The following is a 19,865-nucleotide window of genomic DNA, read 5'->3' on the forward strand; positions in this document are numbered from 1 at the left end:
GCTGTATTTTATTCTTAACTTTGTTACATCAAAGTAAGTTAATGGATTGCTATGTGTTCACGCTTAACATTAACAATGAGTAATTTTATTTAATTAATTGCACTTTGTGCAATGATTGGATTAGACAGCTTACAAAATTAACAATTAATTAATTAATTAATTAATTAAGAGATTGAGGGTTATCTGAAAATTAGTGGACAAACCGTATTTAGTGGAAATGGGTGGGCTTTTGTCACGCCTACCTCATCTCAACTAACTATTTTTATATTTATTAATATTGTACACAAGAATTTTTAAGAGTAGAGATTTGTTGTAATAATTTATTTTAATCATCAAAAGTGGTACATTGAATTTTAGTGGAAGCATGGCCACAATGTTCTGCACTCTTTGCAGCAAGCCAACAATAAACAAAAATAAATAAATAAATAAAAACAATAATATATTCTATCTATGTATCTACATTAATTTTTACACTAATAAAAAAATGAATGAGAAATGAGAAATAATACAAATAAAAATGAAATGAAAGCATGCTAAATTGACAAAGACAAGACAGTGGATATTCCTTCGAGAAAGAGGCCAATAATTGAAGCAATAGTAGAAGAAATTGAAGAGAAAGAACAATCCTACTACTAAATTTTATTGCCCAAAAGATCTTTCACTTTTTCAATTCCAATCTCCAATGTCGTCTCTATCAATGTATTCTGTCCTCCATGTGTATCAAGAAAGAAACCTTCCATTCAATTCATACATACACACACACACAGATAATTTAAAAGCTCCCAGCATTTCTGCAAATTCTTTCTTTCTTTCTTTCTTTTAAAATCTTTTGTTGCATTGGGAGATGAGCTAGCTAGCTAGCTAGCTTGTTCAAGCAGCAGGGAATTTCCATTAAGAAAAGCTTCGATTCATTCAATATTAAAATATTCTTGCTTGCTTGCTGTCTGTCATCAGTCACTTTCGAAAGCAGTCAAAAAAGAATTTTGGTAATAACCGACAAAAGCCTCTTACTGCAGCTTGCAATAAAGAAGTGCCTTTTCATAATCAATTCTTCTTCATCTTCCCCCACTCCCACCCCCACCCCCCTTTCATTACAAACCATTCGTGTGCTGTGCCTGTGCCTCTGTGAATATACATACATACATACATACATATTACACATATATATATAGCTTGCTATCATCCTTGGGAGTTCTTGCCCACTTCAAGTTCAACCTCAAACAAACCCTACCCTACCCTACTGCTCTAATCTAATTACGTTTTTATTCAGAGTTACGTTGCCTCCAATCCAGCTTTTTCTGTCGCAAGAATTTTGGTTTCTGTTTCTCCATCTATCCATCTATATTCTCTTATTTGGTACTTACTGCCTTAATTTCATTCATCTGTACTCTTCCTATTTCTGGGCTGCTTCTGGATTTAGTTATTTATTTCTTCATGCTCTCGTTTATCATATGTATGTGTTTATATACAGGTATTATTGTTTATCTCATGAACGACCTTAATGATGATATAGCAAATGCTGTTTCTTAATAATACATGTCTGTGTAAGAAAGATTCTTCCTTAAAAGTTGTGTTTGTGCGTGTCTCTGAATGAATGTGTCCCTCTTTGTGTGTGTGTTCTTATCTCTTCTTTTTTGGATTATTAAAATATTATTACAACAACAATCATAATAATAAACAACATCAGATCCGAGAATTATGGTCACAAGTGTTGCCCATGATGTTTTTTTTTTTTTTGCAGAAGAATGAAGAGTGATCATCTCCATTAGCTGACAGCTTTTTGTTCATCCCATCATCCAGGCTGCATAATTATTCCCAAACTTGCAAAATGGCAAAGGAAGGGTTCGGAATGTTTCTGCTGGGGTTTCTATTCATCGTCTTCCCCACGTGCAAAGGGTTTGATCAGCTCCAGCTGCTCCTCTCCATGAAAGCTTCCATAATCGACCACTCTCACTCCCTCGTCACCTGGAATAGTAATTCCTCACTCTCCTTCTGCCATTGGAGTGGAATCACCTGCTTCGATTCCTCCCACGTTTCTAAAATCCAGCTCCCTGGAAAGAACTTATCCGGAACGATTCCAGGCTCCATTTTCCGGCTGCCCTATATCCAGGTCATCGATTTATCCGGCAACCACTTTTCCGGCGAAATTCCACCGGGATTCTCTTCCTGCTTCTCCCTCAGACATCTCAACCTGAGCGGCAATAACCTGACAGGGCCGATTCCTAGCGCCCGCATAACAGTTCTTGAAACGCTCGATTTGTCCAATAATATGCTGTCGGGACAGATTCCAGGCGACATTGGCTTGCTTTCAGGTCTCAAAGTCGTCGATTTTGGTGGGAATGTCTTGTCGGGAAATCTTCCAGACTCTCTGACAAACATCACGATGTTGGAGTTCTTGACTTTGGCATCAAACCAACTGACAGGCGAAATTCCAGCGAAATTAGGGCTCATGAAAAAGCTTAAATGGATATATCTTGGATACAACAACTTTTCAGGCCCCATTCCAGACGAAATCGGCGAGCTACCATCTTTGAATCATCTCGATCTTGTTTACAACAATCTGACAGGCCAAATCCCTCAATCTTTAGGCAATCTCACTAATCTCCAACACCTCTTCCTCTACTTCAACAAGCTTACAGGCACAATTCCGACCTCCATTTTCAGTCTCAAGAAATTACTGTCCCTCGATTTAAGTGACAATTCCCTGTCGGGAGAGATTCCTGAGCTTCTGGTGCACCTGGAGAAGTTGGAAATCCTCCATTTATTCTCCAACAACTTTTCAGGAAAGATTCCCAAAGCTGTGTCGTCCTTGCCTCACCTCCAAGTCCTCCAGCTATGGTCGAATCGATTTTCCGGCGAAATCCCGGCAGATCTCGGCAGGTACAATAACCTCACTGTCTTGGATCTTTCCACCAATAATCTAACTGGAAAAATTCCAGAAAGTGTCTGTGCATCAGGGCATCTGCTCAAGCTTATCCTCTTCTCCAATTCTCTCCAAGGCGAAATTCCGAGGAGTTTAAGCCTTTGCAAGAACTTACAGCGTGTTCGAATTCAGAAAAATCGAATCTCCGGCGAATTAAATTCTTTCACATCTCTTCCGGCGGTTTACTTTCTTGATGTCTCGAGCAACAGTCTGTCCGGGAGGATCGATCACCTGGAATGGAATATGCCGCAGCTTCAGATGTTAAGCTTGGCAAAAAACGAGTTCTTCGGGCCATTGCCGGGTTCCTTTGGCAGCTCGAAGCTCGAAAACTTGGACATGTCGGGGAACAAATTCTCCGGCAGCATTCCGGAAAGCTTCGGAGAATTCTCGCAGCTGATGGAACTTAAATTAAGTGGAAATCAACTCTCAGGTCGAATTCCGGACCAGTTATCTTCCTGCAAGAAGCTTGTGAGTTTGGACCTCGATCACAATCATCTGAGTGGAGAAATACCCTCAAGCTTAGCTGCCATGCCTGTTCTCGGACAGCTTGATTTGTCTGTCAACGAATTGACAGGAAAAATTCCATCGGAATTAGGGGATGTTCAGTCGCTTGTTCAGGTCAACCTTTCCCACAACCATTTCCATGGCAGCTTGCCTTCGACAGGGGCATTTATGGCAATCAACTCCAGCTCGGTGGCTGGTAATAAAAACCTCTGTGGAGGACACAAAACAAGCGGCTTGCCGTCGTGCAACCACGATAGAGCCAACCACATTCGATGGTTTGTTCTAACCTTTCTTCTTGCCTTTATTACAATGTTTGCAGCGGTTGTTTTCATCGCAATTTTCATTAAGCAAAGGAAGTTCAGTTCCGATTTGAAAAGAGTGGAAAGCGAAGATGGAATTTGGGAATTGCAGTTTGCAGATAATAAGGTTGCAAGATCGATAACAATCGAGGATATAATATTGTCGGCAAGAAGACAAGAAAATGTGGTGGCGAGTGGAAGAACTGGTCTGTCTTACAAAGGGGAATCCAGCTTCGATCGAAAGCCCTTCCTGGTTAAAGAAATTACTGCAGTAATTTCGTCGACCTGTTGGTTCGAATGGACTCAGATTTGCAAGATTAATCATCCAAATGTTGTCAGGCTGCTGGCAGTTTGCAGGTCGTCGGAAGAGGCTGGATTGATTTTGGTCCACGAATATATAAAAGGAAAAGATTTGAGTGAAGTGATATCCAGGCTAAATTGGGAACATCGAATTTCTGTAGCTCTTGGGATTTCGAAAGCCCTGAAGTATTTACATTCTTCCTGCTCACCTGGAATCGTTGTCGGAGAAATTACACCCAAAAAGGTGTTGGTGGACGACAAAAATGAAGCCCACTTGAGGTTAAGTCCGCCATGGATGATTAATCATTTTTCTTCAGACAGCACCAAAAAGGCTTTCGGTAATAATAATATTGCCTCGGCTTACGCTGCTCCAGGTAATTAATTATATACATATAGTTAAATATGTAATTAGTAATGAATCTTTCTCTGACATGACGATGATTTTCAGAAGCCAAAGGATCAAAAGAGTTGTCAGAAAAGAGCGACATTTACGCATTCGGGGTTCTTCTGATTGAGCTTCTGACAGGGAAGACTCCGGCGGACATGGAGCTCGGCGGCGGCCATGGAAGCTGCATCGTCGAGTGGGCTCGGTATTGCTACTCGGACTGCCATCTGCAAGTGTGGGTCGATGCTTCAATCCTTAAGAACGTTTTTAACGATGAGGCTTTACAGATTAATGTTAATAATCAGATTGTGGAGACCATGAGCGTCGCCCTGCGTTGCACCGCCGGCGATCCGGCGGCGAGGCCGACGGCGGCGCACGTGATGAAGGATTTGGAATCGGTGGCCAGATCGAGGTCGTCGTCATCGCCGTCGTCCTTGTGTTTCGTTAAGGTTTAATTATTAATTAATTAGGTATTTAATTGATTTCGATGTTGATCTTTATATATATATATAGTGTGTAATGTTAATTAATTAGGGTTTTCTTTAACCTAGCTAGTTTAATGTTGTCTTCGAGTGTTTTTTGGTTTTTGGCCTGAATGCTTATATATATATATATATATCTATATATAGTTAAATTAAAGTGCTTTTTCCCCCTTTTTAAATTTGGCTGTTGAATCTTGATTGTGATGATGATAAGGTTTTGTAATAATGGCATGCATGCATGCATGCATGCTGCTGAGTGTATAACTGTAGATTGGATTAATCAATGAATTAAGTTCCTGAGGACTATTATTTTCATGATCACACATATATATAGATACAGTGCGTCTGTGTGTTGGGGCGGGGGGCGGGGGGGGCTTCTGTGTAAAAGAATGGGTGAAAGATGGTGATGATGATGAAGATGAAGAGGGTTGAGTTAGGTCAAGAAATAAAATCCAAAAGGCATATATATATGTATGTATGTATATATTATTAGTGTTGTGGGGGTGGGCGGGGGGGGGGGGGGGGACCAGATTTGAATTGAACCTTCATGATGATGACACCCTTATTTGGGGAGATGGTCAATAATACCATGCATTATTTTTACCCACATATATATATATATATCCACTTACTATTAGTAATATATTTCAAAAGGGTCTTTTTTCTTTTTTTTTACCATAGTTTTTTTAAATTTTACTTGTTAAATTTGTATTCTTCCAAAAAATATATATATACTTTTTACAAAATATTTCATCAAACATTATTTTTATGCCAAACTCAAACAATTTTTTTTTTTCAAATTCATCTAAAGAAACACACTCTTTAATGTAATAGGATCACTTATTGAATTCAAAGAAAAAATTTGGTAATACTAAAAAATAAGTATTTAATATAATATTTAATAAAAAAAAATTATGTTTGATTTAATATTTTGATAAAAATTATGTACTTGTAAATAAAAAGTGTTGGAAACTAATTGAATTGAAATACATATTGGATTGGATGGATCGAGAGTGGGCTTTAATTAATTTCCTTTTCCCTTTCGCATTCCCATTCGCTTTCTCCAATTTCCTTTGCCAACTAAACAATAAGTATTATGCATACTTTTTCTTTTTGCACTGATATAATCATTGTGCTACCAAATATTTTTCCCACAATCGTCATACTCTTTGGCTTATTTAGATACGATTTTTGAATTTTCCTCAATTATTTTAGAAATAATAAAAATTTTAAATATAAAATATCTTAGAATAAAGTTTTTTATAAATATTTTTATCTTACTAGATTCAAAATATAAGTAATATATTTTTGTCTCATAATATCATATAATAAAATGACAAAATTTCTTTGATGAATTTAAATTTGATATTAAAATAATATATAATAAAATATTTTGTGAGATAAAAATATATATTTTTAAAATTAGAGTCCATAAAAAATTGGAATTTGAGGAACAAAGAAACAAATCCTATAGTAAAATTTCAAAATTAGCTGAAAAACACTGTTGGGTTTATTATTTTTTATGTTATATTTTTTAAATAAAAATATTTTAATCCATGGCATAATTAAAAATTTAAAAATTTGAAATTTAAATTTTTTAAAAATTTTGTAATACTTAAAAAAATAAATAATAAAGTATTATGAGTTGTAAGATTGACCAAAATAAAAAGTGTGACTACTTCGGATCAAAAGAGTATTTTTTAATGAATTTATTTTTCTTGTTGCTTATAATTATATTTATATAGTATATTAGTATTATACTTTTATTTTTTAATAATATTTATAGAAATTTATATCCTTAAAACTTGGATGAACATTATGTTTGTCATAATTAAAATATTAATATATATATATATTACATATTTTGAAATTTTATTTGGATGAACAAACATTTCTTTATTTGGGAATAATTTGAATTTGTGTGTTTAGTTATAATTTTAAATTGATTTAAAATAAAATATTAATTTAAATTTTTATTTCAATAATATTTTTATTCGACATTTTAAATATATATATATTTTTTATTGAAATAAGTAAAATAATTAGTGTGTATATATTTGAAATAAAAAAAAGAAGAAGCCAAAATCTGATATTTTGAAACGTGCTAAAACAAGAAGCTTGAACCCCTGCCAACCCTAAAACCCTAATCTAATCTCCCTGTCAAGCCAGTCATCCTTGCCCCCCATTTCTTCTTCAGTCGGCTTCGTCCCCTAGAGCTCATATGTATGATATAACTGTAAGCTCAGTCCTTTCTTGCTTTTATGGCTAAAACGAGAAGAAATTAAAATAATTTGCACAATTTTGACGTGCTTACTGTTTGTTTTTTCAATTTGATTTCGGACAAGTTTTTGCCGTTTTAGAATGTAAACAGTTTAATATCGGCTGAGTTGCACCGATTCACACTCGAATAATTGCTTAGTTGATTCTATTATTGGCGTCGTTTGTTGTTCCGTTTGTCACTGCCGAATACAGTTCTGCACGAGCTGATTGGCTTATTTGCTGCTTCAGCTAGGAACTTTTTCCCCAGAAAACCCCTCTTCTGCACCCGCCCGCTTTGCACAGCTCTTGTTTTCAATGGAGTTTCGTAGCCCTGTAAGTGCTCTTGTCGTCTCTCCCTAATTTATGAGGCCAGTTTGTTGACACCTGTGGATTTTAGTTACCTGCAGTGCGGAATAATAGTTTACTTGTTTCTGCAAGAATTAAGCCATTTCTTGATATTGATTTCATTTACTTGGATAGACGTCCTCTCTTTAAAACCCTTTTGATTGTGCAATTTGGCTTTGTTTGGACTCAATTTTGAAGTGTGTTGTATTTGTGGAATGGGTATGTCTTTTTTTTTTTTTAATACGGATATAAGGGATTGAGTGATCAGTATATGCTTGATTACAACTTTTTATTTTTGATAACTGCTTGATTACTAACTTGAACACGCAGGGAGGTTGTAGGCCTTTGGGAGTATTGCATACACTTGAATTTGAATGCAAATTATAATTGAAAATAAGTTCAATTGTTGAAATTTATATGTATATATATATATATATATATCTAAGAGAAAATATTAATTTGGTGATGGTTATTATGGTAGATGACAGTGTTTTGAGTAATTTTGCATGCCAATGGTACATCCAAGCGCCATTTATTTCTCCAATGTTTACTTAGACTTCTGACTGCATACATGCTTCTAATTTATTTATTTATTTTTGTATAAATTGTTTCTTGATGTTGAAATTATGAGGAACTAGCTTTTATTTCTGTAACCACAGTATTGAACTTTTTGGATGATGTAACTTGAGGTAATGCAATGCAATCTTTAATTTATTTCTATGCAATGGTATGTATTTCACCTTCAATAATATGCAATTTACCCCCTCATGTAGCCAATGGAGGTGACAAGGTGATGAAAGATGTTTTTCATTTCCTGCAGTTTGTGCTGTGAATTCTTAACAGTTTGGTAGGGTTTGGAATCAAAGAAAATGGAAGTATGTGAATCCATTGATGATCTTCCAGTGCAAGATCCCTCTGGGGAAGACTTCTCTTCTGCCGATTTGGACTGGATCAGTCTTAGAAGTGTAGATCGCTGTGATGATGTAGCCCTTATCCCTTATGATCGGGTTGATGCCTTTATCATTGGAGAGTGTTCTAATGTCGAGTTCCCCACACGGTTTCACATTGAGAGAGGTAGAAAACGAGCCAAAGGGAGCTTAAAGGAATACAAAAATGATGAGTATCTGGAATATAGAATGTGAGTTGCACATTTCATTTTGCTTTTGCTCCTGTCTTTTATGATTTATATAATTGTGCATGAGTTAATCAGCATTAGGATCATAAAATTTTGGTTGTATTGACGATATTACCATTCAGATACTGAATCCTTAAGACTATTAACAAAGCCCATGCTCCATTTACAACTTTGATCACTAAAATACAAATTTTGTGTTATCTTTCCCAATTGATTATCATTATTATTATTTTCTCTTATTCAAGGTATTGGTGTTCTTTTGGACCTGAAAATTATGGGGAAGGGGGAGGTATCTTGCCAAGTAGGAAATATCGGCTCAACACTCGAAACCGTGCAGCTAGGCCTCAATCTATGCGGGGTTGTACATGTCATTTTATTGTGAAGCGGCTCTATGCCCGTCCTTCTCTTGCACTTCTCATATATAACGAAAAACGACATGTTAATAAAGCTGGTTTTGTATGCCATGGACCCCTTGATCGGGATGCCATAGGCCCCAAGGCTAAGAAGATTCCATACATTTGCAGCGAAATTCAACAACAAACTATGTCGATGATATATCTTGGTATACCTGAAGAGAATGTTTTAGAAAAACACATTGAGGGGATTCAGCGATATTGTGGTACTGATCCCCAGGTGAATAGCCTCGCTTCTCAATATGTGCAGAAGCTTGGCATGATTATCAAACGTTCAACACATGAGTTGGATCTTGATGACCAAGCCAGCATTCGGTTATGGGCTGAGCGCAACAAGAAGTCTATTTTCTTTTACCAAGATACGTCAAAAACAGATCCTTTTATTTTGGGAATACAGACAGAGTGGCAGTTGCAGCAAATGGTCCGTTTTGGCCATCGAAATATTGTAGCAGCTGATTCAACTTTTGGGATTAAGAGCCTGAAGGTAGTACTTATGTTTTTGTTTTTGTTTTTGTTTTTTTTTTTTATTGAAAAGTTCATATTTCACTTTTGTAATCTTGATTTATTAAACTGCAGTACCCGTTTCGAACAATTCTTGTATTCGACTCAAGGCAACATGCACTCCCTGTTGCTTGGATCATTACTCGCAGTGTTGCAAAACATGATGTTGCAAAATGGATGAAAGCCCTTCTTGATCGAGCTCGTTCAGTTGAACCTGGCTGGAAATGCAGTGGGTTTTTAGTTGATGATGCTGCAGCAGAGATTGAACCCATAAGGCATGATATGTTCTGCTGGTCATTTTTGTATAAATAATATAATTCTCTTTCTGGTTTTTACAGTTATTTGTTACAGGCTAACTTATTTTTCAGGGAGATATTTTCTTGCCCGATACTTTTTTCTCTATGGCGTGTTCGAAGATCATGGCTAAGACACATTGTTAAGAGGTGTGCTAACATTGAAGTTCAAAGGGAGATGTTTAAACGCCTTGGCCAAATTGCATACAGCATTTGGGGCGGAGCAGATCTATACTCTGCTTTGGAAGATTTTTTTCTGGATTTTGTCGATCAGACATCGTTCATGCAATACTTCAAGGATTCTTGGGTGCCAAAGATTGGTCAGATCACTGTTCTTTACTACATATATGCAGGGTTCTTTAGGGGTTTCTTTTTCAAAAGAGGTTTTTAAACATTTCATACTTATATTGGACTAGCTATTATTTATCTTACATTGTATTTACAGTTGTCGTTTCTGTATGTTACATTTTGTTACTCAAAAGTTCGTCTCTCTGCAGAGATGTGGTTTACATCAATGAAGACTCTTCCGCTTGCAAGCCAGGAGTCCTCTGGCGCCATCGAAGCATATCATGTGAAGCTGAAATCTAAATTGTATGATGATACACACCTTGGTTCACTACAGAGAGTTGACTGGTTAGTACATAAGTTGACAACCGAGTTGCATTCAAGCTACTGGCTCGACAGATATGCTGATGAAAGTGATTCCTTTCGAAATGTGAAGGAGGAATACATTGCTTCCACTTCGTGGCACCGAGCTCTTCAAATCTCAGATAATTCTGTTTCTTATGATGACAAGGACCATCTATTTGCCGAAGTCATCAGTCAGAATGACAGCAATCTAAAACATGTGGTTTGGAATCCTGGTTCGGAATTTGCACACTGTGATTGCAAGTGGTCATTGGAAGGAAATCTGTGCAAGCACGTAATTAAGGTCAACATGATATGCCAGAATCGAGAATCCTACCCATCTTCCTTGTCATTTCAATCACTCAAAAATGTCCTAGTAGATCTTTGGGGAAAACCAATGGATGATTCAATTGATATGGACATCTCCTCTGCTTGGGCACACCAAATGGTTGAGCAAGTTCAGAAGCTCGTTGAATTGAATAATTCTGATGATATCAACCGTGTTATAAATAATATGCCACTAAATTGGTCGGCTAAAAAGGCAAGAACGGTGTGTGGCAGGCAGTTATCATCCCTATATCCTTCACCTTGCACCATGAACAGCCCAAACAACTCTACTGCTCGTAGAAAAAATAGGAAGAGGAAAAGGTTGTCTAGTTTGAGATGATATTCTTACATCAAAACTTTTTTAACGGGAGAGTTTTACATCCTATCTTGGATACACTTATACCTGGAAGGTTATTGTAATTGGTATCTCGTGCTCGGACATTGTGTGATTGAATGAGACGCTGTAAATTCAAGCTGGGAACCGTATACATCCCTGAATGACACAGCACCTTTGCCTATTACCCGAGTCATATCCCAGAGGTACATGGTCAGTTTCTAAAGGTTTATCATGCTACATCGATCGAGTGTTTCTGGGCCTGGATGACATGCCATACGCAGGTGTTACTTCATCTTGGGCCATTTTGATGTGTCAATCCAATTTTGTTGCATAAGATAAGAAAATAGAGGCTGTCTGCCGGAAACTTGATTTTATTTCTTCTCAATAGCGTTTGCAGACAGGATTTTCTTAGTTAATACAGCTGCCAATAATATTTGAACTATAGTTTCCCTTGAATATATTGATTTATTCCTTATTGTTGTTGAACTGGTATATGCATATTTATAATACTCTTTTCTTTTTGTTTTTAACCAATGTTATGTGTTACCTCCGGTGGAATCACTAAAGTGCTCTTATTCATGTTCACGCTCTCTTGATCCAAGTCTTGTAATAATGCCTTTTGGCTGTACTGTACAGGAATAGGATAGTACCACTGTGACACAAAATGTTTGGGTTATTGCTTTTGAAGGATTTCTATCCATGTTAGGCTGCTGATGGGATTTGTTTATTTAAAAGGATCAATTAGTTTCCATGTTGTAAAATAATATAGCATAAAGATCAATTAGTTGTTGATAGCATTTATACCATAGTTTCTAAGAATTATCTTTTGGTATAGGTGAGAAATGATAATTTAAGAACAGGGAAAGAAAAAAGGAAGAATGAAAGGATCCAAAATCTTTGTTCTTTATTCTTTTATACTTTGGGACAACAATCTCTGCACTTTGAATTGCCATCGAGTGTATGTGTGTGTGTTTTGCTTTTAAATGGGGACTGGAAGATTCTGTCCATAAAGAAGAATATAAGCAGATAAAATTAAAATAGCTGACAGAATGAAACAGCTAGGATTTGCTGTCATGGATTTGAAATTTCTGAACAATCATTAAACTTGTTGGAGAGCAGGCCATGGCCATGGCCATGCAAGAAAATAAAGTAGGAAGAAGAAGATTGATTGATTATTTTCTTCTATATACAGCTTCTGTTCTATCCGTTGAAAAAGCCCCCTTCGACCCACCCACCCCCCTTGTCATTGCACTCGAATTCCAACAAAGAAAATCACCTTTTGATCAACAAGCCAAGAAAGAAGAGTGTCAATTCTCCCTTTACTTCTATTTGCTTTTCATGTTCAAGATTAGACATCCACAATTTTACACACACACAATACATCTTTTTATTCAATTATATATAATTTCAAGATTCTATGTAATGATAGTGATGATTATATACTCACGTGAAAACACCCTAACAATTCTTGCATTGCATGCATACCAATCCACTTCAAATATTAAACTACTTACCCCCACCCTCTATTAATTTTGTTCTTCTATTTATTTTTCTTGTCATGATTTTTCTTTTTCTTTTTTTTTTTTTTTTGTTTAGGTTTTGACAGGTATTGTCAATTGAGTAGGATCCCAATTTTTGTTTTTACTTGTACTGATTTGCTTTCTGCTGGAATAATTCAGAAAAAGGAAGAAAATACAATTATGAAGAAGGTCTTATTTTGCCTCCAAATACAACAGATTAAATAAACAAATACTCACATTTTATCAGACAAAAGTTGTGAAATGATTATTACAAGTAAAATATTTGACCTGAGGTTGAATCTAATCTCAAGTGTTCAACTAGCAGATTTGGGCACCAGACAAAAGATCATACATACACACATGGATTGTACTTATTGTTCAGAATCTTTGTCTGGGAATATATATCTGACTCCACAATTAACTTTTCCTGAGGAGCATCTTTTTGTCAGAAGAAATCATCATTCCTTTCTTGTTTGTTTCCTTAAAAAAGTAATTTGAAGTTGTGAGGTTCTCCCAATACACAACTTCATCTTCGATGAAAACAAAACAAGTTTAACCATCCTTAATTAAGAACAGCTATTATAAATTTCAGATTGCAAGAAAATGTGTTGTATGGAAGCACGCCTGTATTTGCTTTTTGTACATAAGTGTCTTGTCGTTGCAAGAAAATGGCAAAAGTGATTTGAAATGGAAGAAAGTGAATGAATAGTTGGTAAGTGTAGAAGTGAATAGTGGAGATGTTTTGTGGGGGACAAAAACAGGGATGACAAAAAAGGCACACTCCATTCTCAAAGAGCCAAATGGTCAATTTAGTTCTGGGGCAAAGGCATTTTGATATTACTACAAAAATGGGTATAAAGGGCCTTTAGATTGACATCTTTTGACCACTCCAAGTACAAAAATGTTGGAAGTAATCAAGTGCTTTGATTTCTTGAAATTGGTGTTGGTGTAAAATTAAGTTGGGAATATATGCAGTGATGATCAGATTGAAGGGATATATGTAGCAATGAATGATTGTAAATGAGTAATGGTAAGGAAGCTTTGGGAGATTAAACAAAGAAAAGGAATGAAGTTGACAATAAAGATAATAATATTTGACTACTTTGGATTGTGTTGAAAGTATGATTTTAAATCTGAGTGGAAATCTCCCCATCATTCAAATAAAACATGTACATTTTGTCAAACAAAGCAGCATTAAGATAATTGAGAGAATGGAATGGAAAGGAAAGAGATACATATACATGGATGAGAAATAAAAAATTTCCAAATGAATATATACATACATGTAAAAGATAAAGGGAGTGTTGGAGAAAAAAAAAAAGCTAATTCTTGGCAAGCAAAGATGGATGATAGTGAAAGGGGAATTGAGTTTTTTTTCTTTTTTTTGGATGGAGGAATCTTTATTAGAGGAAAAAACTTGTCAATTCAGGGAATGCATGCATGTAATAATGCTTATTGATCTATCACAAGTTGATTCAAGAAAATAGGAAAAGGTGCAAAAGAAAGAAATGGGAAAGTATTATGGTGTATGGATTGTGGGCTATGGTGGAATGAATGGTCACTAAAATAGTATCAGCAAATTGCAATCAGACAACACACAAGACCCTCAATTATCTGTTGGGCTAAAATCAGCTGATGACATTTTAAGGCATGGAGACAAAGGTAACCATTATAGGCAATGTTTTCTGTTATTCATATTATCCAAGTTGAAGCTTAGATATGTGATAGGCCATTTACAAGACATGGAAGTTGTAGCTGATAGAATGTGAAATTCAAACAGGCCGAATTGTACATATAATTAGATATAGATACACATAATCTTCTTCCTTAGAGAAACTACTTGTCTGTTAAACTATCCATCCATCTTGTGATGTAAGGATACACCGGAGAATAGAGAAATTGATATAAAGGGAGGGAGAATGAGGTGTCCATACAGATAATTACAAATGAATTCCTTAGCAACAACAATGAAGACATTACATGTATACTTTGTGTCCAAATCAGGATAAGAGCATTATATTATACCCTCTTAAAAGAGAAAATAAAAGGTAAGGAGATAAAAAAAGGTTATACCAAGGTCACAGAATCAATGGCCATAATCTTCAACATATCTATCTATCTATATATATATATATATATATATCCAGCAAGTCTGGTTTGATTCCATGAATATGTGGCCATTGAGTTTCTCATGGCACAGGAAAACTTTGTGTTGAACGTTGTTCGGAAGTGGGAGAAGAGACAACAGGGAGCTTTTGGCGATCAAGTAACAGATTGGAACACTAAACAGTTTGATTACTTGATGCCTGCATAGGAAATAATGAAAGACAAGAGGTCCATAAATTGAGCAAACATTCAATAAGTCTTGCAGTGCGAAATTTGCAGATTACTTACCTATTTGCCATTTATATAATCAAGGAGGAGTTTATCAAGCTCAAAGTGTCGGCAAAGAAGTTTCTGCCATAATAATCCAAGGGGAGTGAACATCAGAAAACATTATTATCCAGACATAATTGTTTCATTTCTATTCACACAAAATAGAACTTTTACACAGTACCTTAGACACAGGATGATCAAAAATTTTTGCTTCAGAGTTTATTTCAGGGTACCGTGAGATTTCAACACCATCACGGAACAATACATAAGTTGGAAGTTGGTGGAGGTTTTCTGTAAATCAGCCCAAGAATAAGTTAGTTATGAATTGGCATAAGTTCTACAAACAAATCAAATTAACATGGTTTTCTACCAAGGGTGATTCCAAACTTCTCAGCAGCATTTGGGAATAGACCAAGATCAACTGTTCCAAAGGATACATTTTTGTTTGAAAAACTGAACAGAACAAATGAGTTAGATGCGAAATTAACAATTAGATTCCCCCAACAAAAATAGAAAGAGTTTCTGAATAAAGAAGAAATTGAATGAAGTACAAAGCATGGGAGCTTGGAGAAGCTTTAAGACTCACGTAATTGATAGTTCAGGGAAATAGGAGCTTGATTTTACGCAACTGGACATGGACAATGATCGAAACTCTACCTGCCAAAATTTCTACAAAGTTAATTGAGGAAACTCCCAGCGATCAGAAATAATCAAAGGAATATAAACCATCTACAGATGTATGAAAATTATATTTAGTTACTGACAGAAAGAATTTTAATTCAGCAGGCAAGTTGCATTCAACTAAATCAGCCATATGGTGAACATAAGGGACGTAGCATGGCTGTGTAGAAGTTAACATACCAAAGAAGAGGAATAAAGACTGATAATTGTATTAAGCAGGGATATGATATTCATCCCTCTCAGCTACTGAAATCACAACTTAATAAAATGTAATGCATATTTTGAGGCCTTTTACTTTACTATCCAGTGTCCTAACCCAAAAATACATTATGTTTTCATGCGTGCAACCATAATGCAATAACACATAATCAAGTAATATGTGAAAAGTCTACACACCAACCATCCAGAATTTGGAAGAATTTCCTTCAGTAAGCAAAGTTTCCAACTGGAGAGGTGTCAATTGACTTGTTGTACCTGCATAATATGAAATCAAAGTAACAATGACATCAAGATTCAGGAAGACATTGATAATACACAGAAAAGAAAATAAAATGATTGAGCAGGGTGACCATTCCATACCTAGTCCTTCATATGCAGGCTGTTGTGTGATGATATATATAACTGTAAGCCGAAAATTAGTACAATATTAAGAATTGAGAATAGTTTGATAAACTTGATTGGTGAAAAAACTGAACTTGATTCCCTTGGAAATGGTCAAATAGACAGAGCAGACAGTAAGTTAATACTAGAAATAGATCCAACCACACAAATCAAGGCTGCTATGATTTCAATGGATGTACATAGGAAATTAAAAGAACAAAAAATTTTCACAACCCCATATCAGACTTAGCTGTTAGTAGGCATCCAATTGTCAGCATTCCATCCATCTTAATGCCAATTCCAACTTACTGATCAAATAAGCCATTGTCAAATTGGGCAACTACACCATCAGCAAAATTCTTTATAATATGAAACTGATACAAGCCCGTTGCCCACAACCCTGCCACCACACCATGTATACGCCGACAGGACCAAGCTCATGTCCTCTCACTTTGGATTTTTGGTTGCTCCAATCTAGTTATGTTGGGCCTGTGTTTTTTCCTATTATTGATCCTGTTAATAACTTAGGCCAATGGTTCATTTGGGATCCTATAATCAGTTCATTTATTCAGTTTCTACAAATTATGGTTATGGGATGCCTTAGACTTGGGACAGGGCGTGTTATCCTGTTGCTATCATTTTTCCAGTTTCTGAATAAGATTCTATTTTTTTTTAACAACATTTAGAAGAATTTTTTAGCTGGTTTGGATCTTATGGCATGTACTAAAGGACTCTCAACTCAACTGAATTACATGGATATCATAAAGTAGAAAATTGTAAAGTTACAGTTACAAAATTAGGAAAATGAAATTAGAATTAAGACATACCCAAAAATGCCACTCCGTACCACAGAGCCAAGTGATAATCTATGACCAAAGCAATAGCAGCAAGAAAAATCTGAAAGCTAATGTCAAGTTAGGTTATTTTAATAGGCAGAATAGGATGAAGATAAGACACACAAACGTAAAAATTAAAAGTTGAAACATAATGCTGCCTCAATCTTTATGAAATGAATCAAATGCAATCCATCTTGGCACCGTATTTAAGTAGTAGATATCAGGGCATTTCACTATTTCTATTTGGTAGGTGCCGAGTCTGTGCTCTTAAGTCACTGGATCAGCGCAAAGCTATAAGAGAAAAACTCAAATTATATTCGGAATTTTGAAAAGTAAAGGTTTTCGAAGATATTCCAGGGGTTAAGTTCCTTTTAGTCGGCAGAGATGAAAATATAATGCCTCTCTATTTTAATCAACACCCACTTCCTAAAGCACCAACCTCCAGTCTAATCTGAAACTAAACTCTTACACGACAAATCTGATTCCATATAGTTACGTTCTATTAAGATGAATCGTGCGTGTATCGCAACAAATATCAATCGAATATCAAACACCAGATTGAGGAAGCAGCTATTAGGATACCTTAACACAGAACAAAGTGTCCGCTATAAAAGCCTCCCATGATTCTGATTTCACTGCCTGCAAGTTAGTATCAATGTTGTGTAAGCAGAGATCGTTCAAAACAATAGACATCAATCACTCACGTATACAACATGCGTAACCATATCAAAATTGTGTCTTTCAAGCTTAATTATTTATTTTTCCTGCACAAAAACATTCATATAAGCTATTCTGAGCATCAGTGGTTTCGAATTTCAACAGTTAACCGACGAATCCAAACTCATCAAAATTAGAATCTTAACCACATTAACTGTACCTTCACAGCAGTTATAACACAAAAAGAAAGCAGCGCTTGAATCTCCTGCATTAACAACCAAATCCAAAATTACCAATAAATAAAATAATTAATTAAATTATAAATGCATTACTTCAAAACCATCCTCAACCAATGCAAAACTTCCAGAGAGAAATTAAAACGATAATAACTTAAACTTTACACGATGAAGAAGATGATCTAAGCGGGCAGAACCCAGGACGCTAGCGGCGGAGCAACGAACTGGAACGTACGAGAATAAGGCAAGAAAGTGTAGAGCCCAGTATGGCTCGGAAGCCATACGGCTAAGCCAATTCACCGTACTCGCATCCACGCAGCTCGGCGGCATGTCTGCACTGAATCTGCGATCGCCGATCGAATCCCATTCAACCTCAGCTAATTCCAAGTCAAATTTGGGCCTTTAATGGGCCACTCAACCCCTACGATTTGGGCCTTTAATGGGCCCCATTAAACCTCCATCCATTTTGGGCCTTTAATGGATAATATCAACATCCAACAATTTTGATCCCTTAACGGACCCACTTAACAAATCTCTCTATTAGGCTTACCTAGGTCAAAGCCCATAAAAATTACATAAAAATCTTTTGACGTTACGTCAAGAAAGTCTTCTACTTTTCCTTGTGAAACGAAATGTCCAAAGCTATTACTTGTAGATTCTTTACATCCTTAAAGAAAGCCATTTGTGTAAAAAACACGAAGACAATGTCCCAATATACACACAATTCGTCACGTGTCCCACACAACCCTCCAAAGAATCTACGGAGCATTTAAGCTGCATAATCCTTCCTGTTATACATGAACGTGAATACGACGCCGTATCCATAAAGCGCGCGGTAATTTATCCCCAATTCCATTTGTGCCCTAATTGAATTTGAGATTGATTGAATTTTGCTCATGGAATCGGAGTCCGTGGCGTCAAGCTCAGCTCCGCCGGACCGGCGGCAGTTTATCCCGACGCAGTCCTTCTCCGACCGCATCATCCGCGCCGTCCGCCACCGTCTTCGCCTGCTCCACCGCTCCGACTCGCTGTTCTTCATCCTCGGCGCCACCGGGAATGTCTACACGGTGAGCATATCTTCCACGCCGTCGTGCACCTGCCCCGACCGTGCGACGCCGTGCAAGCACATCTTATTTGTGTTCATCCGAGTGCTCGGAGTTCCGCCGGACGATTCCTGCCTGCGGCGGCGCACGCTGCGGCCGTGCCAGCTCCACCGCGTACTCAACCTCCCAACCTCCGCCGAGGCGCTCGCAGGCGAAGCGGTGAGGGAGAGGTTTCATCAGCTGTTTTTTCAACCGAGTGGCTCGCGGCGGATGGACGTAACGGTGGCGGACGGCGGCGCCGCCTGTCCTGTTTGTTTGGAGGAAATGACGAGGCAGGACAACGTGGTTGCATGCGGTACTTGCCGGAATGTAATACACGAGGAGTGCTTCTTGGCGTGGAAAAGGAGCTGCCGGCGGCGATCGACCACCTGCGTGCTCTGCCGAGCGCGGTGGCGGAACGGCGGAGATGATCCGGAAAAGTATCTGAATCTCTCTGCCTACGTGGAGGAAGCTGATAGGGCGGAAGGCGACGGAACATGCAGTATTTAATTATTTATTTGATAAAGTATATTGTATAGTCACTATTAGTTCAATTTATTTAGGGCTATGAAAATTACAGCTTCTTTAATTTTTTAACTACATGCTCGATAAATTTTATATTGTGCCATACAACACGTTTTCAGTATTAATGCAATAATTTGTAGATAGCTTATAGTATAATGCTATTTAGTTCACAATTGGGCCATAAAATGGAAATCTGGGCCAGAAAGTACATCTATGGCCCAT

At 36.8% G+C, this 19,865-nt stretch overlaps 4 protein-coding genes across 12 annotated transcripts; 3 read left to right on the forward strand and 1 right to left on the reverse strand.

Moving 5' to 3' along the window:
• The first annotated feature begins 1,081 nt into the window (after positions 1-1,081).
• LOC127265713 (leucine-rich repeat receptor-like serine/threonine-protein kinase SKM1) lies at positions 1,082-5,190 on the forward strand. 2 transcript variants are annotated; one of them, XM_051295669.1, is made up of 3 exons: positions 1,082-1,356; positions 1,742-4,400; positions 4,475-5,190. In XM_051295669.1, exons 2-3 carry the CDS (start codon positions 1,829-1,831, stop codon positions 4,864-4,866), a joined length of 2,964 nt encoding a protein of 987 aa, XP_051151626.1. In that variant the 5' UTR covers positions 1,082-1,356; positions 1,742-1,828; the 3' UTR covers positions 4,867-5,190. The 2 variants fall into 2 exon arrangements, with proteins under 2 accessions (XP_051151626.1, XP_051151627.1); XM_051295670.1 differs by having other exon boundaries at positions 1,801-4,400.
• A 1,796-nt stretch (positions 5,191-6,986) lies between these two features.
• LOC127265706 (uncharacterized) lies at positions 6,987-11,660 on the forward strand. Of its 6 annotated transcripts, none has more exons than XM_051295648.1 (7): positions 6,987-7,129; positions 7,402-7,485; positions 8,318-8,635; positions 8,878-9,529; positions 9,622-9,821; positions 9,915-10,159; positions 10,337-11,660. In XM_051295648.1, exons 3-7 carry the CDS (start codon positions 8,367-8,369, stop codon positions 11,131-11,133), a joined length of 2,163 nt encoding a protein of 720 aa, XP_051151605.1. In that variant the 5' UTR covers positions 6,987-7,129; positions 7,402-7,485; positions 8,318-8,366; the 3' UTR covers positions 11,134-11,660. The 6 variants fall into 6 exon arrangements, with proteins under 6 accessions (XP_051151605.1, XP_051151606.1, XP_051151610.1 ...); XM_051295649.1 differs by having other exon boundaries at positions 6,993-7,116; XM_051295653.1 differs by having other exon boundaries at positions 6,993-7,116; positions 8,341-8,635.
• A 2,910-nt stretch (positions 11,661-14,570) lies between these two features.
• Positions 14,571-18,397, reverse strand: LOC127265731 (uncharacterized). Of its 3 annotated transcripts, XM_051295693.1 has the most exons (12): positions 18,202-18,283; positions 18,021-18,065; positions 17,866-17,907; positions 17,726-17,782; positions 17,135-17,204; positions 16,287-16,328; positions 16,108-16,181; positions 15,613-15,683; positions 15,397-15,479; positions 15,208-15,317; positions 15,045-15,107; positions 14,571-14,956 (listed from the first exon to the last, which is right to left on the reverse strand). In XM_051295693.1, exons 3-11 carry the CDS (start codon positions 17,866-17,868, stop codon positions 15,045-15,047), a joined length of 573 nt encoding a protein of 190 aa, XP_051151650.1. In that variant the 5' UTR covers positions 17,869-17,907; positions 18,021-18,065; positions 18,202-18,283; the 3' UTR covers positions 14,571-14,956. The 3 variants fall into 3 exon arrangements, with proteins under 3 accessions (XP_051151650.1, XP_051151648.1, XP_051151649.1); XM_051295691.1 differs by lacking the exon at positions 17,866-17,907 and having other exon boundaries at positions 18,202-18,397; XM_051295692.1 differs by lacking the exons at positions 16,287-16,328; positions 17,866-17,907 and having other exon boundaries at positions 18,202-18,397.
• A 379-nt stretch (positions 18,398-18,776) lies between these two features.
• Positions 18,777-19,801, forward strand: LOC127265685 (uncharacterized). Its single transcript, XM_051295621.1, has one exon. It carries the CDS (start codon positions 18,933-18,935, stop codon positions 19,626-19,628), a length of 696 nt encoding a protein of 231 aa, XP_051151578.1. The 5' UTR covers positions 18,777-18,932; the 3' UTR covers positions 19,629-19,801.
• Positions 19,802-19,865: the final 64 nt, after the last annotated feature.

Source organism: Andrographis paniculata, unplaced genomic scaffold, assembly GCF_009805555.1.
Source record: "Andrographis paniculata isolate CXL003 unplaced genomic scaffold, ASM980555v1 Contig73END, whole genome shotgun sequence".
NCBI lineage: Eukaryota > Viridiplantae > Streptophyta > Magnoliopsida > Lamiales > Acanthaceae > Andrographis > Andrographis paniculata.

What these genes read in the sequence shown, in the direction of transcription:
- LOC127265713 (XM_051295669.1), top strand. Translation starts at nt 1,829, where the DNA reads ATGGCAAAGGAAGGGTTCGGAATGTTTCTGCTGGGGTTTCTATTCATC. An exon ending in CTCGGCTTACGCTGCTCCAG is followed by an intron (nt 4,401 to 4,474) that starts GTAATTAATTAT and finishes GATGATTTTCAG; the next exon opens with AAGCCAAAGGATCAAAAGAG.
- LOC127265706 (XM_051295648.1), top strand. Translation starts at nt 8,367, where the DNA reads ATGGAAGTATGTGAATCCATTGATGATCTTCCAGTGCAAGATCCCTCT. An exon ending in GAGTATCTGGAATATAGAAT is followed by an intron (nt 8,636 to 8,877) that starts GTGAGTTGCACA and finishes CTCTTATTCAAG; the next exon opens with GTATTGGTGTTCTTTTGGAC. An exon ending in GCAGAGATTGAACCCATAAG is followed by an intron (nt 9,822 to 9,914) that starts GCATGATATGTT and finishes CTTATTTTTCAG; the next exon opens with GGAGATATTTTCTTGCCCGA.
- LOC127265731 (XM_051295691.1), bottom strand. Translation starts at nt 18,366, where the DNA reads ATGCCGCCGAGCTGCGTGGATGCGAGTACGGTGAATTGGCTTAGCCGT. An exon ending in TAGATCATCTTCTTCATCGT is followed by an intron (nt 18,066 to 18,201) that starts GTAAAGTTTAAG and finishes TTGTTAATGCAG; the next exon opens with GAGATTCAAGCGCTGCTTTC. An exon ending in GAAGTTTGGAATCACCCTTG is followed by an intron (nt 15,318 to 15,396) that starts GTAGAAAACCAT and finishes GCTGATTTACAG; the next exon opens with AAAACCTCCACCAACTTCCA.
- LOC127265685 (XM_051295621.1), top strand. Translation starts at nt 18,933, where the DNA reads ATGGAATCGGAGTCCGTGGCGTCAAGCTCAGCTCCGCCGGACCGGCGG.